This window comes from Clarias gariepinus, chromosome 19, assembly GCF_024256425.1.
Source record: "Clarias gariepinus isolate MV-2021 ecotype Netherlands chromosome 19, CGAR_prim_01v2, whole genome shotgun sequence".
Classification (NCBI taxonomy): Eukaryota; Metazoa; Chordata; class Actinopteri; order Siluriformes; family Clariidae; genus Clarias; species Clarias gariepinus.
In genome coordinates this window covers 4,317,922-4,336,135 of record NC_071118.1, presented here as the reverse complement: position 1 = coordinate 4,336,135, position 18,214 = coordinate 4,317,922, and the positions used below count along the sequence as shown (strand labels likewise).

Sequence of the window (18,214 nt, the reverse complement as noted above, 5' to 3'; positions counted from 1 at the left end):
AGTTTCCTCCGGGTTTCCGCCCACAGTCCAAAGACATGCAGATTAGGTTAACTGGTGTTCCCAAATTGCCCATAGTAGGTTTGGTGTACCCCACCCCATGCCCAAAGACTTCTGGGATAGGCTCTAGGCCCCCTGCGACCCTGTACACAGGATAAAGTGGCATAGGAGACGAACGAATGGATGATTATTGTATCATGATTTAATCAGCGAGAATTCATCAATGCTTAAACTTTTGCAAAACGGTGGATATTAAAGAAATAAGGAAAAGGTGGGAAACTAAAGAATGGCTGTGTTGGACAGCTGAGCATGTTTTTAATGTACCTTGGCTGAGCAGAGCATCACGATTCGCACCAGCACCACGTTGATGTGAGCACCGAGTGAAGAATCCTGGTAGATCTCATTCACCTGAGAGCAAAGAGAGAAAAAAAATACCAGTCGAACCTTTGAACTCACAATGACCTCAGGGCAAACTTAAAAGTGACAGACTAATAACAGGGTTCATGTCTTTTAAAGTAAGTTAACTGGTTTAAAAATGTACATATAATTAGAATCCGGCAAAGACAGGCTAAGCAAGCAGAGACCCTCTCGGGGTTGCGAGACAGCCGTGTTTGTGGAACGAATACCATTTCTCTCCTCCTTGCACCTGACCCTGTCTCATTCGCCGCTTCCGTAGCCCATCATGCGAAGAAACCTGAGACAGGGTGCCGGACCGATGCCAAAACGCACAGCGTGTGGGTGTGCGAGCGTGAGAAAACTAATGAAGGCCTTCGACACACACACGGAGACTGACAGATGGATGGCAACCCGACCAGAGGCTGTTTAAGAATCTGAGCGCAACTGGGGAAAACGAACAGAGGAGAGGAAAAAGACGACAGATTGACAGAAGAAAACATCACACAGCCGAATCAGACGACCGGAATTCTGAGAAACGACTCGCCGACGCTCTTGTCGCTTAGATAAGAGCGACTTGAAGACTTTTTTTTCTTTTTTCTTGTTGTTTTTTTAATTTTGCTGGAAATTCGACCAAATGAGACAGTTGATAATTAGTGTCAGGTCTCATTAGCTGGACTGGAGTGGGATTATGCGGTAATTGTGGTGATCAGGGCTGCGTCTAATAAGGGAGAGAAAGTCTTCTTCGAGTTTATCGCGTTAATCAGTCGCTAAAGTTGCTTGGCAACCCTGACAAGGAGTCGAGATGGTCATGGATTGTACGGCCATCTCCAGCTTTGCATCTGTTCTCTACCACACACACACACACACTTCAGCCTTTTACCTTTTAACCTCACACATAAGCAACAATCAGCAATGTTCCCTGCGCTCGTTCTCATTACCACTGATTTTCTGTCTGTTCATTTTCTCACGATTTCAGGCTCCGACATAGACGAGAGCTCACACACACATTAACGCACACGCACACACAGCGCTAGCAACCAGCCCAGAGGTCCCTCATTAGTGTATCTCTGTCTCTGGCCCTCGGTAGGACCCTGACCGTGTTCTATTAGTCCGGCTCCCAGCATGCCGCCGAGCAGGTAGGCAATTGACGAGCAGGAGGCCAAAGTGCCAGAAAATCATTAGGATTCAATTAATAATGCAGCAAGGGCTTCCACCGGAGCTTGTCTTCTGCCAAGCAGTTGAACGGCAGCATAAACAGAAGTGAGTCAGGATGGACTGCGAACAGAGACGGAAGCAAGCAGAGAGCCTGCAAAACAAGGGATAATGCGACTGGGTTCGAGTGGAACTTATACATTGTGTGGAGGAAAAACATTATCATTATATGATAGGAGAATAAAAAAGTCAAAACGGAAAATGCGAATCTAGTTGCTCGTGAGTCCGGTCTTGCCCGCATATGTGCGCAATAATTCTTCAGGTCAAGAACGCTGTCAAGAACAGGACAGAATTTCCGGTCTCTCTGGAGCTGTCAGGAAGATCGATGGAAACGCCTGCTCTGGAAAAGCCTGGATCCTCTGCTATCCGAGGTTACGTTGAGACCGGGTTCATTCCTAGCACACGTTTTTATTGGACCCCTGTCATTTCATGTAACAGATTAAAATAACAAGGTCTGCAGTGACTTGTGCCAGCCTGTCCTGGTCGTTTTCTAGACGCGCAGGTGTGAAAGATCGCGCTACAACTCCGACACTTTCCCGAGTCAAATTCCGAGGTGGGAAAAAGCAGCGAGCGAGTCACGAAGCAAACGGGAATCGCTCGCGGGGAAAAGAAATTCTGTTGGACTTACAATGTTCATGAGAGTCAGCAGATATTTCTGGATGTGCTCTCGGCCGTGAAACTGCACCACGGAGCAATCCACTCCCAGGAGCACCTCGATGTGGAAGATCTCGTCTTGGTACGATCTCCGCGCACGTCTGCTGCTGTTCACTTTGGGATGAAACCCTTTGGATATGGCTTCCGCTCCAGCCAGACCACCCAGTGCTGAACCTGCAGAAACACACACACACACACACCTCATGTGCTACTTCAAAATCAGCCAAAAATGCATGACATAGAACTGATATTACATTTTAAACCAGCCAAGGCTTTTATTTTGAGGTCAGCGCGCGTGCATTCTAACGTAATCAGAAAAATCTTCGGCAATGCAGACTGAAAAGAAACCAAGCTTAACTTTTTATGACAAGAGACAAGAGTGGTTTCCAAAGCTTACTATGTGAACCCCAGAACCCTTCGCAATAAAGGACTGAGTTGAAGGAAGAACATCTTGTGCATTTCTCGAATTCAAATTCAAACTTTATTTGTTACATACACAGTCATACACAGTACGATATGCCGTGAAATGCTTATACGACCGCTTGTGACCTTTAAACTCTAAATTATCAATAGAAATAGAAATAAAAATAGCCTGTTCCTGACGCCAGCTCGTTTCCCTCTGGACCGCTGCTTGGCGTCGTACACTTTGTTCGCTCAGGATCTCACTTGGCCAACTTGGATCCGGAGTTAAAAACGTTGTGTATACTAATAGAAATAAGGGTATCTTTATCATACCCAGTGTACTCAATTGTGATGAATTGGACGGGTTTAAGTTATTGAAAACTAGTTTAAAAAACAAAAACTAAGAAAACGAGGTCAGAGCAACCGTGACGGCAGCCGATCTCACCGGCGACATCTTGACTTTCTATGACAGACAGCACTCCAATTAACCAAAAAATAATAGCTTTGCCATTCAGACATATACACCATATATTAACACTACTGCCAGGTCACTTAAAAAACACTGATTCTTAATTATATACCCATAAACTGGTTACAGGATCATGGGCACTGGGTAAATCAAAGGCTAGCCCGTCCACTCAGATCCCAGAGAAAAGCCAATGGAGCACAAATTGCTGAAAAAAATCAATGCTGGCCATGATAGAAAGGCACCAGAACTCCCAGTTTACCACATCCTGCACCGTATGGGACTTGGCAGGCAAAGAGTTTAATGTTGTTGACCTGGCCTTCAAATGCCCCAGATCTAAATCAGATTGAGCATCCATGGAATGCACTGGACATACAAGGAGGCCCTACCCCACAACCCACAGCACCCAAAGGAACCCGCCACTAACCTCCAAGTGCCAGACACCACATCAAACCACCAGAGGTCTTGTGAAGTCCTGCCTCAAGGGGTCAGAGCTACCAGTGATACAAGGGGAACCCACACAATGTTTTGCGTTTTAATGTTATGGCTAATCGGTGTATTTTTATCACTGATTACTGAAAACAAAAAGAGATTGCGAAAGCAGACGAGACAGACTGAGACAAGAGATCTGTTCCATGATAGGACTGGCCGTTAACCAGCAGCACACAATGTACCCAAGTCATTGATGAACGTGGGAGTTTATTGGAGAACCAGGTGTCATGTGATTATCTGAAAGAACATACAGTACTCAAGCGTGTGTTCGCCTAACCCCGATATCGAAATAGCAATGATAACGTTGGAACAGGAAAGAGAGAAAAGCCAGTTGAAGACGATGACTGCGTGGCTTATTGTTGCTCATTTCTAAGGCAGCTAAAAAGCAGTTAAACAAAAGTGAAAATTGGGCCCTCAACAAGGACAAGGGTTCAAAAAAACATTACGTCAAAAGACATTGGAAGTAGCTGTTTACACTTACTGGACATTTTGTTTTTATGGAGCTTTAATTTTGATTATTTGCTATAAAACATCTTGGTGGCTGTAGTTTAATATTATTATTCTTATAATTAGCCCAATTTGGCCGCCCTGTCATTGCCCATTCTCTGCTGCTCTTCCTTTAATGAGTGAGCATTCCTGCTTTAATGGGATACTAGTGCTTGTTGCCATTCAATCACATTTTATTTGTTTATTCCTTTAAAAAATTCCATCGTTGCAAATCAGTTTAACGGTTTGTCCGGTGCATCCCGCGAGTGCTTGATCGGATTGGAATCTGGGGAATTTGGAGGCCAGGTCGGCGGCCTTGGGCTCTTTCCCTACCGGGCCCATTCCATGGATGCTCAGTCGCATTAGGGTCTGGGGAATTTGGCGCCGGGTCAACAACATTGAACTCTTGCACTGGGTGTTCTGGTGCATTTCTATCGTATCCAGCATTGACTGTTTTCAGGAATTTTGTGCAGCATTAGTTTTTTTTCCTGGGATCAGCCCAGATGGAGCTGGCCTTTGGTCTCCGTGAACATGGGTGATCCTGAGGTGATGTTCAATGTTGCTCAGTTCACCTGGTTATCAGAAAATGGTCATGATCAGTGTATGTTTGGGTTCGACCTCACCTAGCCCTATCTGAGCTAAGCTAGCACCATAGTAAACAATGCTAACAAGTGTATAAGCTCATGAATACAAATTGCGTTCAAAAGAAAAAAAAAAAACCTCATTGGAAATTTTTTCTCAGAATCAGCATTTCTGATTCTCAGACTGCGGGCGTATTAGCATACCAGCTTGGAGCGACCGTTTTAGCCTAATTTAGACTAATGCTCAGCTGTTTAATCCTATTGGTTAAATGCTGGTGGGTCGATTTGACACCTACCACCGATGACTAATCTATAGTACCTCGCAAGTACAGGCCGTTTGGGATCGTTTATGTAAATGCTGACCATAAATGTGATTAAGACCGAGATGCTCCTGGCTAATAACGCTGGTTCGGATTGCAGAAGCAAAACAATGCACGCACCATGATGAATGACGAAGAGGAGCTTTGATTGCTTTGATAATGACTTCAGATTCGCGAATTCCTTGGGAACGGTCCGACTTCTCGCAACCTCTGATCAGCACAATGTCTGCAGTGTGGTGTGGTTTAAATGAGTTCATCTCTTTCAGGCATCATCAATCCATCATCAAAGCAGCTGTCTGAACATTAACCGCTGCGCGCATTATAAACGCTCCCTACGGCTTCGTTGGTTTTTGCGGAATTACTCCCAAAAAGCACTGTGATTAAGTATTAAAAGGAGGGAGTGCAAGCAAATTGAAGGCTGCAGATAAGACGGGTTTAGGCTGATCAAGTTTCCGCAAGAAGTAAAGCTCGGGTCATTATACTCCTTTAATAAAACAGCGCTGTCAGATTTAATGAAAGAAATATTCTGCAATAAGTCATAATGCTCATCACAGCTCTTATCTATAAAAATAGACATCATCCAACCGTGTAAAACCGGTACCGGTGTGTTTACCTCTGCCTTTACATCGGAGCAAAGACCATGAATCAGTGTATTCACAAGGGCTTTCGATGCTTGAAGGCAAGATTTGAAACACCTGATGAAGTCAGCAGTTTATCAGCTCAAGCCTGCAAACTATAGGGAATTCGCACAACAACAACAACAACAACAACAACAACAACAAACGCTCTACCTGCAAGTGCCAGCACGCTCCCGAAAAACCCGGCAAATATATCATCAATTCTTAGTCTGGACAGCTCATATTCTATTATCTCTCACGCCAATACACATAATTGCATTCAAAAATCCTGTTACGCCAAATTAGGCTTGCAATTTAATGATATATTTGTCTCTACATGATTTTACGCTGATCCATGTACATGTTTACTCTGATAATATAATGTATTATACACTTCCCGGGCAAAAAAACAAAAGCAAACACCATCTGGATTTCACTAAGCAAATAGTTAAGAACCTTCCACGGGATAATTACTGCAGAGATTAATATGATGTTTCAGCTGCAACAAGTTATTTAACCCTAACTGATGCAAGGAGGAGCTTCTCATTTCTTAAGCAACAATGTCAGAAGACATTTCCTGAAATCAATTCATTTAAAAATAAAACAACAACAACAGCAGAACTCTCGTCTATACTTAATAGTAAAAGTAAAAATATTTTCACGCGCACAATGCAGGAAGAACTCAAGGGATCGGGACTAAACAGCTGCGTAGACGTAATAATAAACACTTACTGCTGTTTACACTTATTTGCCGGGGAGCATAAAGAATGGGCTGTGGAGCAATGGAAAAAATGTCATATGATCTAATGAGTCTAGATCTATCCTGTTTCAGAGTGATGAGTGCGTCAGAATAGGAAAAAAGGAGGATGAATGATGCATCCATTATGCCTAGTGCTACCATACAAGCTTATGGAGGCAGTGTTAGGATCTGGGGTTGCTTCAGGTGGTCAGGTCTACAGTAGGTTCAGCAATGTTATGTGTAAAAAAAAAAAATACTAATAATTTCATACAGGATATATACAGGATTCCTCAAGTTCAAATTGTGGGAGGGTGGCTTAGTGGTTAGCACTGTCGCTTTGCACCTCCAGGGTCCAGGTTCTATTCCTCAGACAGGTTTGATTCCCGCCTCCGTAGACATGGAGTTTGCATGTTCTCCCCGTGATTGGTGGGTTTCCTCCGAGTACTCTGGTGTCCGCCCATAGTCCAAAGACATGCAGATCTGGCTATATGGCGTTCTATGTGTTTCTATGTGTGTGTGTGTGCACCCTGTAATGGAAAGCCCTAAGTATCCTGGAATAGGCTCCAGGCCCCCCATGACTCTGTTTACAGGATAAAGCGGTATAGACGATAAGTTCACACATGGATCGGCCACCACAGAGTCCAGACCTTAAACCTATCCAGAATCGTTGGGATGTGCCGGAGAAGGCTTTACGCGGCGGTTTGACTCTACCATCATCGATACAAGACTCTAGATGGTATAAAAACTACACCATGGTTATAAATCAAGCAAAAGGCGGTCCAGAGAAATATTACCATGTGTGCCTTTTTTTGCCTGTGCAGTGTAATACAAAATATTATAACAGAAGTGAATAATGCCTTAGTGGTTTGCTCTGTTGACTCGCACCTTCAGGGTTGGGGGTTTGAATGACAGATAAACGAGATAAAGACAATGGATGGATGGATAGAATATTTAATATTATAGTAACAATTTTAGTATTAGTAAGTCAATTTTTAATTAGTGAAACCTGGAAAAAAACATTAAATGAATCTGGAGAGATTTGACCAAAGTAATTTTTTTCTTTAATCCCATGCCTGGAAGCCCCGCCTCTCTTTCATTTAGATTATAACGCAAAGATGCGCTGACACCTCACCTTTTCCTTTTTGTGAAGGGGAACGTAGATTTTTTTGCGTTAATTAATATAACTTTTCAACGGTCACATGATCATCTAAAGTCTTTTACGTCTGTGTGATGTAACCCGGGAAATCAGATAATCCAGACAACCTGAGGCACTGCCTTTAAACTTACAACCAGCGTCGATGTTCCTACAGTAGCATCAATGCTCCAGCTCAGCACAGGCAAACCCCACGATCGAGCGGGTATCACAATGTCACCACAGTCATCATATTTCAAGGGTAAAAGGTTTCAATGCACCACTCTGTGCTCGGCCAAATCCTAAAAATAGAAAGCTACAGAAGGGCTGGCCATGTGTTTATAGGTGCTACGCTGAACAAAAGGCTGCGTCTGCCTTTACTGTGACAGCATTACTGATAGACCTGGTTAGAACTCTTAGAACTGACTTTAACACCTCGATGTAGGGATGCATGATTATGGGCAAAATTATAATGATGATATGGATTGTTATTATAATTATAATATTATTATTACAACAATAATTATCATAATAATAAACACAACATATCTATAAGCGATAGACCATCCAAGGAGCGGCCGATACGATATTATCACGATGTTTCCGATATGTATTGCGATTCATTATGCGATTATTCATTGCGATACAAATTTAGGGAATAATGCCTGCCAATGCCTGCCAGTGAGAAGTTCAGAGAGCACCACCTGTAGGATTACAAAGGAACTGCACCACATTACCACTTCATATGCAAACATCACCGTCATCATCTATAACGCATTATCCTGTATACAGGGTTGCGGGGGGACTGCAGAAGACTTAGGGTGCGAGGCGAGGTACACCCTGGCGGAGTGTCAATCTATTGCAGGGTGCACACACACACACACACACACACTCATTTAAACACACTATAGCCAATTTGGAGATGCCAGTTAGCCTAATGTGCATGTCTTTGGACTGTGGGAGGAAACCGGAGTACCCGGAGGAAACCCACCAAGCTCGGGAAGAACCAGGAGGGAATCAAACCTGGACCCTGGATATGTGAGGCAGCATTTGATTTGCGTGTGTAGCTCGCCCACTACTAAATCACCCACTCATTCATCATCTGTACCGCTAAATAAATGTATACAGGGTCGCGGGGGGCCTGGAGCCTATCGAAGGAGACTTAGGGCACAAGGTGGGGTACACCCTGGACAGGGTGTGAATCAATCGTAGGGCACACACTACAGCCACATTCACACACTACAGCCAATGAACCTAATTTGCATGTCTTTGGAGTGTGGGAGAAAACCGGAAGACGCGAAAGATTGCAACATCAATATGGGAATCCAAAATTGTGATCTGGGTTAAAATGAAAAAGTTAAAAACTATATATCACCAAAACAATCTTGCCTTGGCTTGCCTACTGTATGTCCAGTTTTAGTCAAGGTGCTTTTTTGCACACCACGATTTCATAACCGTGACCATCCTGTCTGCCTGAACCAGTCGCACCGTGCTCCTCTGACCTACATTTGATCTATGTGAGGTCTTAGCTCTCCTAAACTTTCTCTGCTAAGACACTTAAGTCTGTACTTACAAAAACAAAACAAAGAAAGCTCACATAACCAGAGAATGATACTGTGCACACACACACACACACTTACATTCCAGAGGTCTTCAAGTATCACACATGGCTTTTGGAGAAGTCCGGGAAGATTACGTGCCAGATGGATGCGCAGACACTGGCATCGAGAGTCAAAACAAAATCCATAACTTGGCGTTTCGAACAGGGCCGGCAGATGTGACCGCTCAAGCAACAGACGTCGAAAAATAAACAAGGAATAAATCTGAGCAAATTGCCTGATGTTTGGTTTATAGAAACAAGACGAAAGGCATGCGAAGGGTGTCAAGTTTTAATCACGATGAGTTCACAGGGAAACAGACTAATGTAGGCGACTTCTTACATTTTTCCGAGGTACTCCCACTTCCACAGCCTCATGTGCTGTAGGATTTATTCCAGTAGGATGTAAAACTTCCATCTTTATTATAGTACAGAGTGAAAATAAAGTCAGATTTGAAATTGCTAAATGGACCAGCTAATTAAAAATACTTTAACGCACTCACTCATCGTCTATAGCGCTTTGTTCTGTATTCAGGGTCGCGGTGGCCTGGAGCCTATCCCAGGACGTTTAGGCCACAAGGCGGGGTACACCCTGGATGTGTTGCCCATCCATCAACACACACACACACACACACACACACACACACGCTTATTCATAATCTCCAGGCAATTTGGGAACGCCAATCTGCAGGTCTTTGGACTGTGGGAGGAAACCGGAGAACCCGGAGGAAACCCACCAAGCACTGGGAGAACATGCAAACTACATGCACACAGACCGGGCGGGAATCGAACCCCAATCAAACTCCAAAAATGGGTCCAGAAAAAAGGAAAACCGGTGAACCAGCAACAAGGTCATGGGCCCGTGTAGTCTAATCCATTAGAAGAGCTACTGTAGCTCAAATTTCTGAGAAGTTTAATGCAGGTTCTGATAGAAAGGTGTCAGAACTCATAATGTTATGACTGATCAGTGCCAATGCTATGGCTGATGTTTTAAACCACACAATTATTATTAAGTTTAATCACAGTGTTCTTTTAATGCATGATCAAAGTGTACGTCCTGACATTTTTACGGTTAATAAATTTTTAACTGAGTGCATAAATTTAAGGGCATATTTTAAAGGTCGCATATTTTTACAGTACTATTTCCGTAACAGGTTAACATAGGTCTCAAGGGTCCCGCAAACTGTGTGTGTGTGTGTGTGTGTGTGTGTGTGCACGCGCTAATGCTCCAGCTGAAAGATGTCTCAGATAATGCATTTGTTTTATCCCTCAAACTCCCTCTGTTTAACTTCTCCTCAAGGGGAAGTCGATGTGGAAGTGCCAAAACACGCAGTTCCTCAAACTGCTCAGAAAATGAGTCAATCCCCATGTTAAAAATATGCAACTTTACAATAGAAATAAACAGCCAAAAACAAACAAACAAACAAACAAAAACATTTTGTGTCTCCATAGATAGATTTCTCATTCATGGCGACTATACGGGGTGAATATTTTATCAGTTAAAATTATATTAAAGCTTTGCATAATTAGGGGCGTGGCTGATTTGAGTGACAGATGTATTGCAGGCGCCAAACCGCTCTGCATCACTTTAGCTAAACAGCTAACGGGAGTCATTGTAAGCAAAGTATTGTAAGTGTATATATATATACTGTGGATGTATATTGTATGTGTATGTATGTAAAAATAGTCTGATGTATATATATGATGAATATTGTATTATCATATTGTTGTCAAAGATATCAATATATAATGGATAGCAATACATTTTGTATTCAAATATTTATACAAGTATTTATTTTCCTAAAATGTGTATATATAGAGTCAGCCAAAATAATAATAAATAACAAATACTGTAATTGAATACTCTATATACAATATTTAATTATTATCACGCGTACCTTATAGCACATTGAAATTATAATTTTTTTGCATATGCCAGTTAGGAAGCTGGGGTCGGAGCACAAGGTCAGCCAGGAGACAACGAGAAGCCCCTGGAGCAGAGAGGGTTAAGGGCCATGCTCAAGGGCACAAAAGTGGCAACTTGGCTGTGCTGGGGTTCAAACCTCCAACCTACTGATCAATACCTTTAAATATTTGAGAAACATTAAAGAACCTTTAAATATTTGAGTCACCACTGCCCCCAAATTACGTAATCATTGTCTGCAGGATGCGAACCTGTACTGCGCGACCCCCGACGCATTGCTAGTCCCTCGCCTTAACCACTTGGCCACCTGTTAGGATTTTAGATTTCGACGAGATGATGACAACCAGAGATCCCACAGTAGAGCTTCAAAACCACTCAACTTTTTTTTAATAGTCATTTTATTGATTTATTTACACAGTCATTTTATCCTTATACAGTCTGCACCCCTCAGTGCTTCAGTGTCTATGTAAATGAGCTATCGCCGAGCCCCGCCCCTTTAGAGCACTGCAGAGCCGAGCAACACCCTGGGGGAGGCTTTTCCCTCATATGAGGTCATATTATTGGGACAAAAAGTCTAACTGGCTTGTTTAAGTCCCAAGACAAAATGAAATACAGTACAAGGCAGGAAGTCTATTGTTTTTTTTGGTTCTACACCAGCATTCTAATAAGTGAGGTCGTCTATAAACACAAATTTAGTGCATTTTCATTGGGGTTGTTCAGGGTATGTGAGCTACTGTATACCCTTTTGTTTACAGTAGGAAATATTTACATCCTAATGTATTCCGGATAACAGAAACATAAACAAATGCACGTGCACATGCTGCATTAAACACGCCACACACACACACACACAGACTCACAGACTCACACCGGCTCACCAACATCACCCTCAGCCACAACACAGGCCCAAGAAAATAATCCTAATTACTGTGTTTTCCGTAAGAGCGCCACCGGGGCTCAGTAATTACAGCTCTGGAGCGCACCGTAGATCAAGCCGGGAGTCTCAGCCTGAGATATCGGGACGAACGAAATGGAAAGAGCAGTGCTGAGACGGCCGCTGCAGGAGCAAAAGGCCACGGTGCCATCTGCAGAAGACATTGAGGTTGTGTGTGTGTGTGTGTGTGTGTGTGTGTGTGTGTGTGTGTGTGTTAGAGAGGGAAGGTGAGGACACGCAGAAATCTTCTCTGCTGGAATGTTTTCGTTTCAGGATGAGAAGATATTTAAATGAAGAACATGTGCTTCTCTCTCTCTCTCTCTCTCTCTCTCTCACACACACAGACACACACACACACTTATTCATTTCAAACATTTCCGAATGTTTCCACCACTCCACACACGACACCTGCGGCGATGTTCCCAACCGCGCCGGACGTTCATCACCCTGTTCCTCGTTCGTAGTAAACTTCATTTATAAATTTATACTTATTTATAAATATTTCACAAGGCGTAAGTGATCGCGGTGAACAGTTTCCATCAAACCGTTCCTCATTTCCCATCAGGATCTCAAGGACTTCACTCAGCGTAGGTTCAGGACACACTTAGTGTGTAATAAGTAATGAGTAAGGAATACCATTACAGGCCATGCTGTTCTATGAAACTCATTCACGCAAACGCGATCCAAACTGTCCTCTTCCTCCTCCTCCTCCTCCTCCTCCTCCTCCTCCATGACATCATGCCTTTAAACTGATTAACGCTGTTTTACTGAATATCTGCGAGAATTGATGTTGCTGTTATGAAAAAACAAAGAATGAGATAGAGAGAGAGAAAAAAAAGCTTGTCATGTTACTAAGAGACCGGAAAGCACAAACTCCTCCGCCCTGAACACATTCCCATGTGAGAAGACGTCTTATAACAAAGCCCTGACACTTGAGACTTGAGACTCCTTCCATGAATGTCATCTCAAAACAAAGAGCTTCACCAGATCAACAGTTACACAATATGTTGAGGGAAAAAATATCCCGCCCTTTTTTTTCTTTCTCCATGGAATGTTATGACATCCTTCCAGGCAAGAAGGGGAAAAAAAGTGGGAGGAGTCTGCACAGGGCCTAGACTGAACCCTATTTTCAAAAAAGCTCCATTTCCTGGATTCTGATTGGCTAGAATGATTCAATTAAAAATTGCGATTTTATAAGTATCACGATTTTATACATATCTCAATTCAATATTATATCGCCCTATCATCCGGAGATCGCTGGTTCCTCTCGCAGCCGGAGGTCCAGAGAGAGCTGATTGGCCGAGCTCTCTCAGAGGGGAGGGGTGAGAGGTACTCAGTGCTCCCACATTAATCACGGCTCTACAGCCAATCAGGGCGTCTGTGAGCTCGTGCAAGCGGAAGCAGCGGATAGCGCTGTCCTCCGAGTGTGTTACTCCGCCCCCAGCGGGGCATGAGTGAGCAGTTCGAAAAGATGCGGTCAGCTGGGATCACGTGGTTCGGAGGAAACATGTGATAGCCTTTGGCCCTCCCGACTGAAGTAGCTTAATGTGGGAGCCCCCTAGTGACGGGAGGAATTGTACATGACAAAAAATCGGGAGGAAAAAAAAAACACGTTTAATGATTAAATAAATGTCGCCTGTTACTTATAACATAATTTTTTTCACTAGAAAGCCAAAGGCAGCCTTTAAACAATACAAACTAACTGCAAATACAGGAGTTTAACTCACTTACTCATCATCCGCACCACTTTATCCTGTATTCAGGGTCGCATGGAGGCCTAGAGCCTATCCCAGGAGGGTTAGGGCATGAGGCGGGGCAAACCCTGGACAGGGTGCCAATCTATTAAAGGGCACACACACACACACACACTACGGTAATCCCAATTAGCATAATCTGCATGTTTTTGGACTGTGGGAGGAAACCAGAGTACCCAGATGGAACCCACCAAGCACAGGGAGAACATGCACACAGAGGCAGGAATCGAACCTGGACCCTGATGGTGCAATGCGACAATGCTAAGCGCTAAGCCATCGTGAATGTTAAACATTTACTGTAGCTTAAAATTAAATTAACCGCACAGGATGAAAATGCTAATCCTTTATAAAGAAGCGCCAACGTTTTACCTCCTCGAACGCTTCCAAATTCCCAAAACTCAATTCGCCAGTAAGCGCGCGGGTCAACAGTCAATCCTGATTTTTTTTTATACATTTTTGGAGTCAGTGTGGTGATCATACAAACAGATCATGATTCATAGCTGAACACATTCTTCCCCATCTCTTTTTCAAAGACCTCTAAGACTTACGTTAACTTGTTTAAAAAAAGATCAGAACATGGCAGATTTTAATTAGCCTTTTCTATTAATCCATTTATTTTTAGACTTAGACTTTGTATAGCTTTCACCAAACTAATCCCTCTGAATGTTCTGTTTCTATGGAAGCACTGTAACGTATTAGAACGATGGCACAAATGTAAAACTGTGACTTCGTTCACAACTACACTCACTCATTCATTGTCTATACCACTTTATCCTAGAGACTTAGGGCACGAGGCGGGGTACACCCTGGACAGGTGCCAATCCAAGTGCCATGTCTTTGGACTAGGGGAGGAAACCAGAGTATCTGGAGGAAACCCACCAAGCACGGGGAGAACATGCAAACTCCATACACAGACGGATGGGAATCGAACCCGGACCCTGGCGGTGCAAGGAGACAGTGCTAATCACTATACCACCATGCCACCTATCATGTGTTCACCATGCCACCTACAAAATGCTTTTACAGAAAATTAATCCACACCATGAATATCACTGAATCACCATTAAAGTGATGAGTTACTTAGATAGAGTTGACCATCAGACTCCCTTAAGAACCTTAAACTGATACTAATCCTAATTTCTTCACTTTCTGCATGTCACACATTCTTGATTTGAGATCACACTGAAATTATTATAATTATTTATTATTATAATTGTTTATTATTATAAACCAGTAACACCAACAGCACCCAGATGATAAAAAGTATTGACCCCCCCCCCACCTTCAACTCAATAACCTGACTGTAGTGGTTCCTTTAACTGGAGATGTTAATCTTTTACATCTCTTTGGAAGGGTTTTGACGCACTTCTGCTTCTTTAAATGAAGTACGATCACCTTATTTCAGCAACATTGGCGAGATTTTGCACACGAAGTGCAAGTTTAAGCTCCTGCTGTTATATCTTCCGTCTCCAGGTGTTTAGGACTTTTGACTTGCTAATCATTTTCCTTGAAGATCTCTGTGACAAATCAGTCAGCGTAAATACTTCTGCATGAAAAAGGGAAATAAATCACCTTTAAATGTTTTACATATTCATTCATTCTTATTTTCTACCGCTTTATCCTGTATACAGGGCCGTGGGGGGGTTGACGCCTATCTCGGGAGACTTAGGGCAGGAGGTGGGGAATACCCTGGACAGGGTGCCAATCCATCACAGGGCATGCGTGTGCAGTTTGGGAATTTCAGTTAGCCTAATCAGCATGTTTTTGGGGATTATGGGAGGAAACCAGATAACCCGGAGGAAACCCACCAACCACGGGAAGAACATGCGCACAGACCCCAGACGGGAATCGAACCCTCGACCCTGGAGGTGTAAGGCCACCTAATTGTATTATATTTATATATTGATATATTTATTTACTACAACGACTTTATTTTGAATTATTAAAAATAATAATAATAATAATAATTATTAAGTGCAAAAGTTCAACTAAGTTAAAGTACACTTCTTAGATTATGCATAATGAAACTCCCAGAATTCAGGCATTTTCTTTCAAAACCACATGTGGTAAAATGTGACTCAGGGCTATAAACAGTGCTTGAAAAGAAATTAAATGAACTTCTCCGACCAGAAGGACCTAAACAAAGACAATTGCTCTGGTTAGCCTGTAGTTTAGCTCTGAATGTTTACAGCGGAAAAACAAAGGCATTTTTAAAGCCTGACCTGTCCTTGTTCCCTCTGCCTCAATTTTCCCCTCCACAAGTTATACACTGAGTTTTGCCCTTCTCACGTACGCCAAGAAGAGCTTAAAATCCCATCAGATCTGCCACGTAGACACTGTCTGCCCGAGTCCAGGCTTGGCTGCAACATGCCTCTGCTGGATTTCAGTATGAGCTTCAGCCCCTCATTCACACTCACACAGATGACACAGATCTGCTCATCCAAATCTGGGTGCTGGGGAAAAAAAAAAATAAAACCCTACACACAAGTCTGAAGATATTTTATTGAGTAAAATCTGGGATGCAAACAGTGAGGTGCATCGTAATGACGCGTCATGGTGTCCACTTACTACAGCATGGGTCTAGACTGGGTTGAACTACATAAAACAACTACAGTACTGTACGAGCAGCCATGATGGCATTAAAGATCTTATTTTAAATATCACATTCTAAATATCTTCCAATTAACAATCCTGTAGGATCAGCACCATGGGGTAGAACATGCAGATACAAGACAAAAGCTGAAAACATCAGAATCGACATGATCTTGGTGGCTCTATATTCTATTATTAGTCATGAAGTAACTGTGGCATGGCGTAGTAACCAGTACTATATGGCTTGAGTATTAAGTATTTATGGTCTAATGGGATTTTTTTATCCAAAACACGAAATCGGAATCGGAACGGCCAGACTGGACACGGTTCAGGCCGACTGGAATGTTACGGTGAGCAGAAAAGCATGACGAATCATCTTGAAGAAAGCGGTTGAGCAGCAACAGCAGAAGAGCACATGGGGTTCAGCTCCTGTTAGCCAAGAACAAGAATCCGCACTGGGGACAGGCTCAGAAAAACCGAACAGGTAAAGATCTCATGATTTGATGAATCTCGGTTTCGGCATGCTGGGCAGGATCAGAATTGGGCATCAGCAGCATGAAGCCATGGACACAACAGTTCACGCTTGCGGTGGTGGTGTAACTGTATGAGGAAGGTTTACTTGGTGCCAAAACCAATCAAAACCAGTCAACCAGGAGTATTGTTGCTGATCATGTGCATCGTCTTATGGAAACAATTTACCCATGGCTTCTTCCAGCATGAGGATATGACAGTACATCCCTAATGAGACACTGTTTAAAATGCGTATGATAGCCATCATGGTGTTCAAGTCAAACCGGGACTTTTGATTGTGCAGAACTAGTTTTCCACTAGTGCTGGAATTCCATCACGCTATAATGTTTTCTCAGTATGCTGAAGCCATGATCTGACCGCCTCAGACTGCATCATGTCTAAAACGCTGGCCTCCCAGGAACTCCAACATTAAGAGCGAGGTCAGGACTGTACAGAGTATCATCACCGCAAGTCTTCTCTAAACCTCAATCTGTTTTGTACACCTTTATTCGCAAGAAATGGAATGAATCACCAGTCCCGGTTTGACTCGAACGCCCCAGCTGTAACATCGGTGTACGTGTGCACCGGCCAACGGGTGACTCCTCCCTCTAATAACTTTTCTTTTATTACAGCCTCAAGACAAGTGACAAAAAAGCACTCAACGCGGGGTGAGTTTAAGACAAACCGAGGTTCGACGTTTCCCCAGCTGAACCCCTGAGGCGACGTTCTGAGTGACAGGTGAGTCTCTCTAAGAGAAGTTTATGACTCTGGGGTCCTTTCTCACACCTCTCACACACAGTGCACTAAAGGAAATGCACTCAAAGCAAGACAGAGAGAGAGAGAGAGAGAGAGAGAGAGAGAGAGGCGGAAATGGGTAATGCATGTAGAGAAATGCATCAGCCCCAGAGACCTGAGCTAAGCTGAAACAGGTTTCTTTGAAAAAATAAATAAATCAGAAAGGTCAAGAGTAGTCGCCAGGTTTTTATTATAATACTCTTTTTCTGCGAATTCATCAGTAATTTTACATTCTTTACTATAAAATACTTTTAATATGTCTATTTAAACCCCTAATCGCCCTGGCCTTTTTTTTATTCCTTTTTTTTTTTTTAGTTTTCTATACGCATCAGTAACACAGGAAAATACACTGATCAGAGATAACCTTATAATCATTAACAATAAACCACCTAGGATGGCTCTGGCCCCTCGGGCGGGGCTCCACAGGGGCCTCTGTGGGTGTCCTGTGGGTTGTGGGGCCTCCATGGTTTCGGAGTGGTTTGATCAGATTGCGATCTGGGGTGTTTGGAGACTGGGTTCGATGGCTGTGAGTTCTTTGCCTGCTGGGTCTCATGAGCACTGGATATTCTGGTGCATCACAGCATTGACCTTCTACAATTTTTGCTAATTTACTG

At 43.1% G+C, this 18,214-nt stretch overlaps 1 protein-coding gene across 1 annotated transcript in view; it reads right to left on the bottom strand.

Moving 5' to 3' along the window:
• The window catches only part of adamts2a (ADAM metallopeptidase with thrombospondin type 1 motif, 2a), a 65,963-nt gene that overhangs the window by 21,017 nt on the left and 26,732 nt on the right, over positions 1-18,214 (bottom strand). Inside the window, exons 4-5 of the mRNA XM_053478295.1 lie at positions 2,234-2,433; positions 322-405 (exon numbers count right to left, since the gene is read on the bottom strand). Of these exons, the coding sequence (XP_053334270.1) occupies positions 322-405; positions 2,234-2,433 (284 nt within the window). The remainder of the gene's footprint in view (positions 1-321; positions 406-2,233; positions 2,434-18,214) is intronic.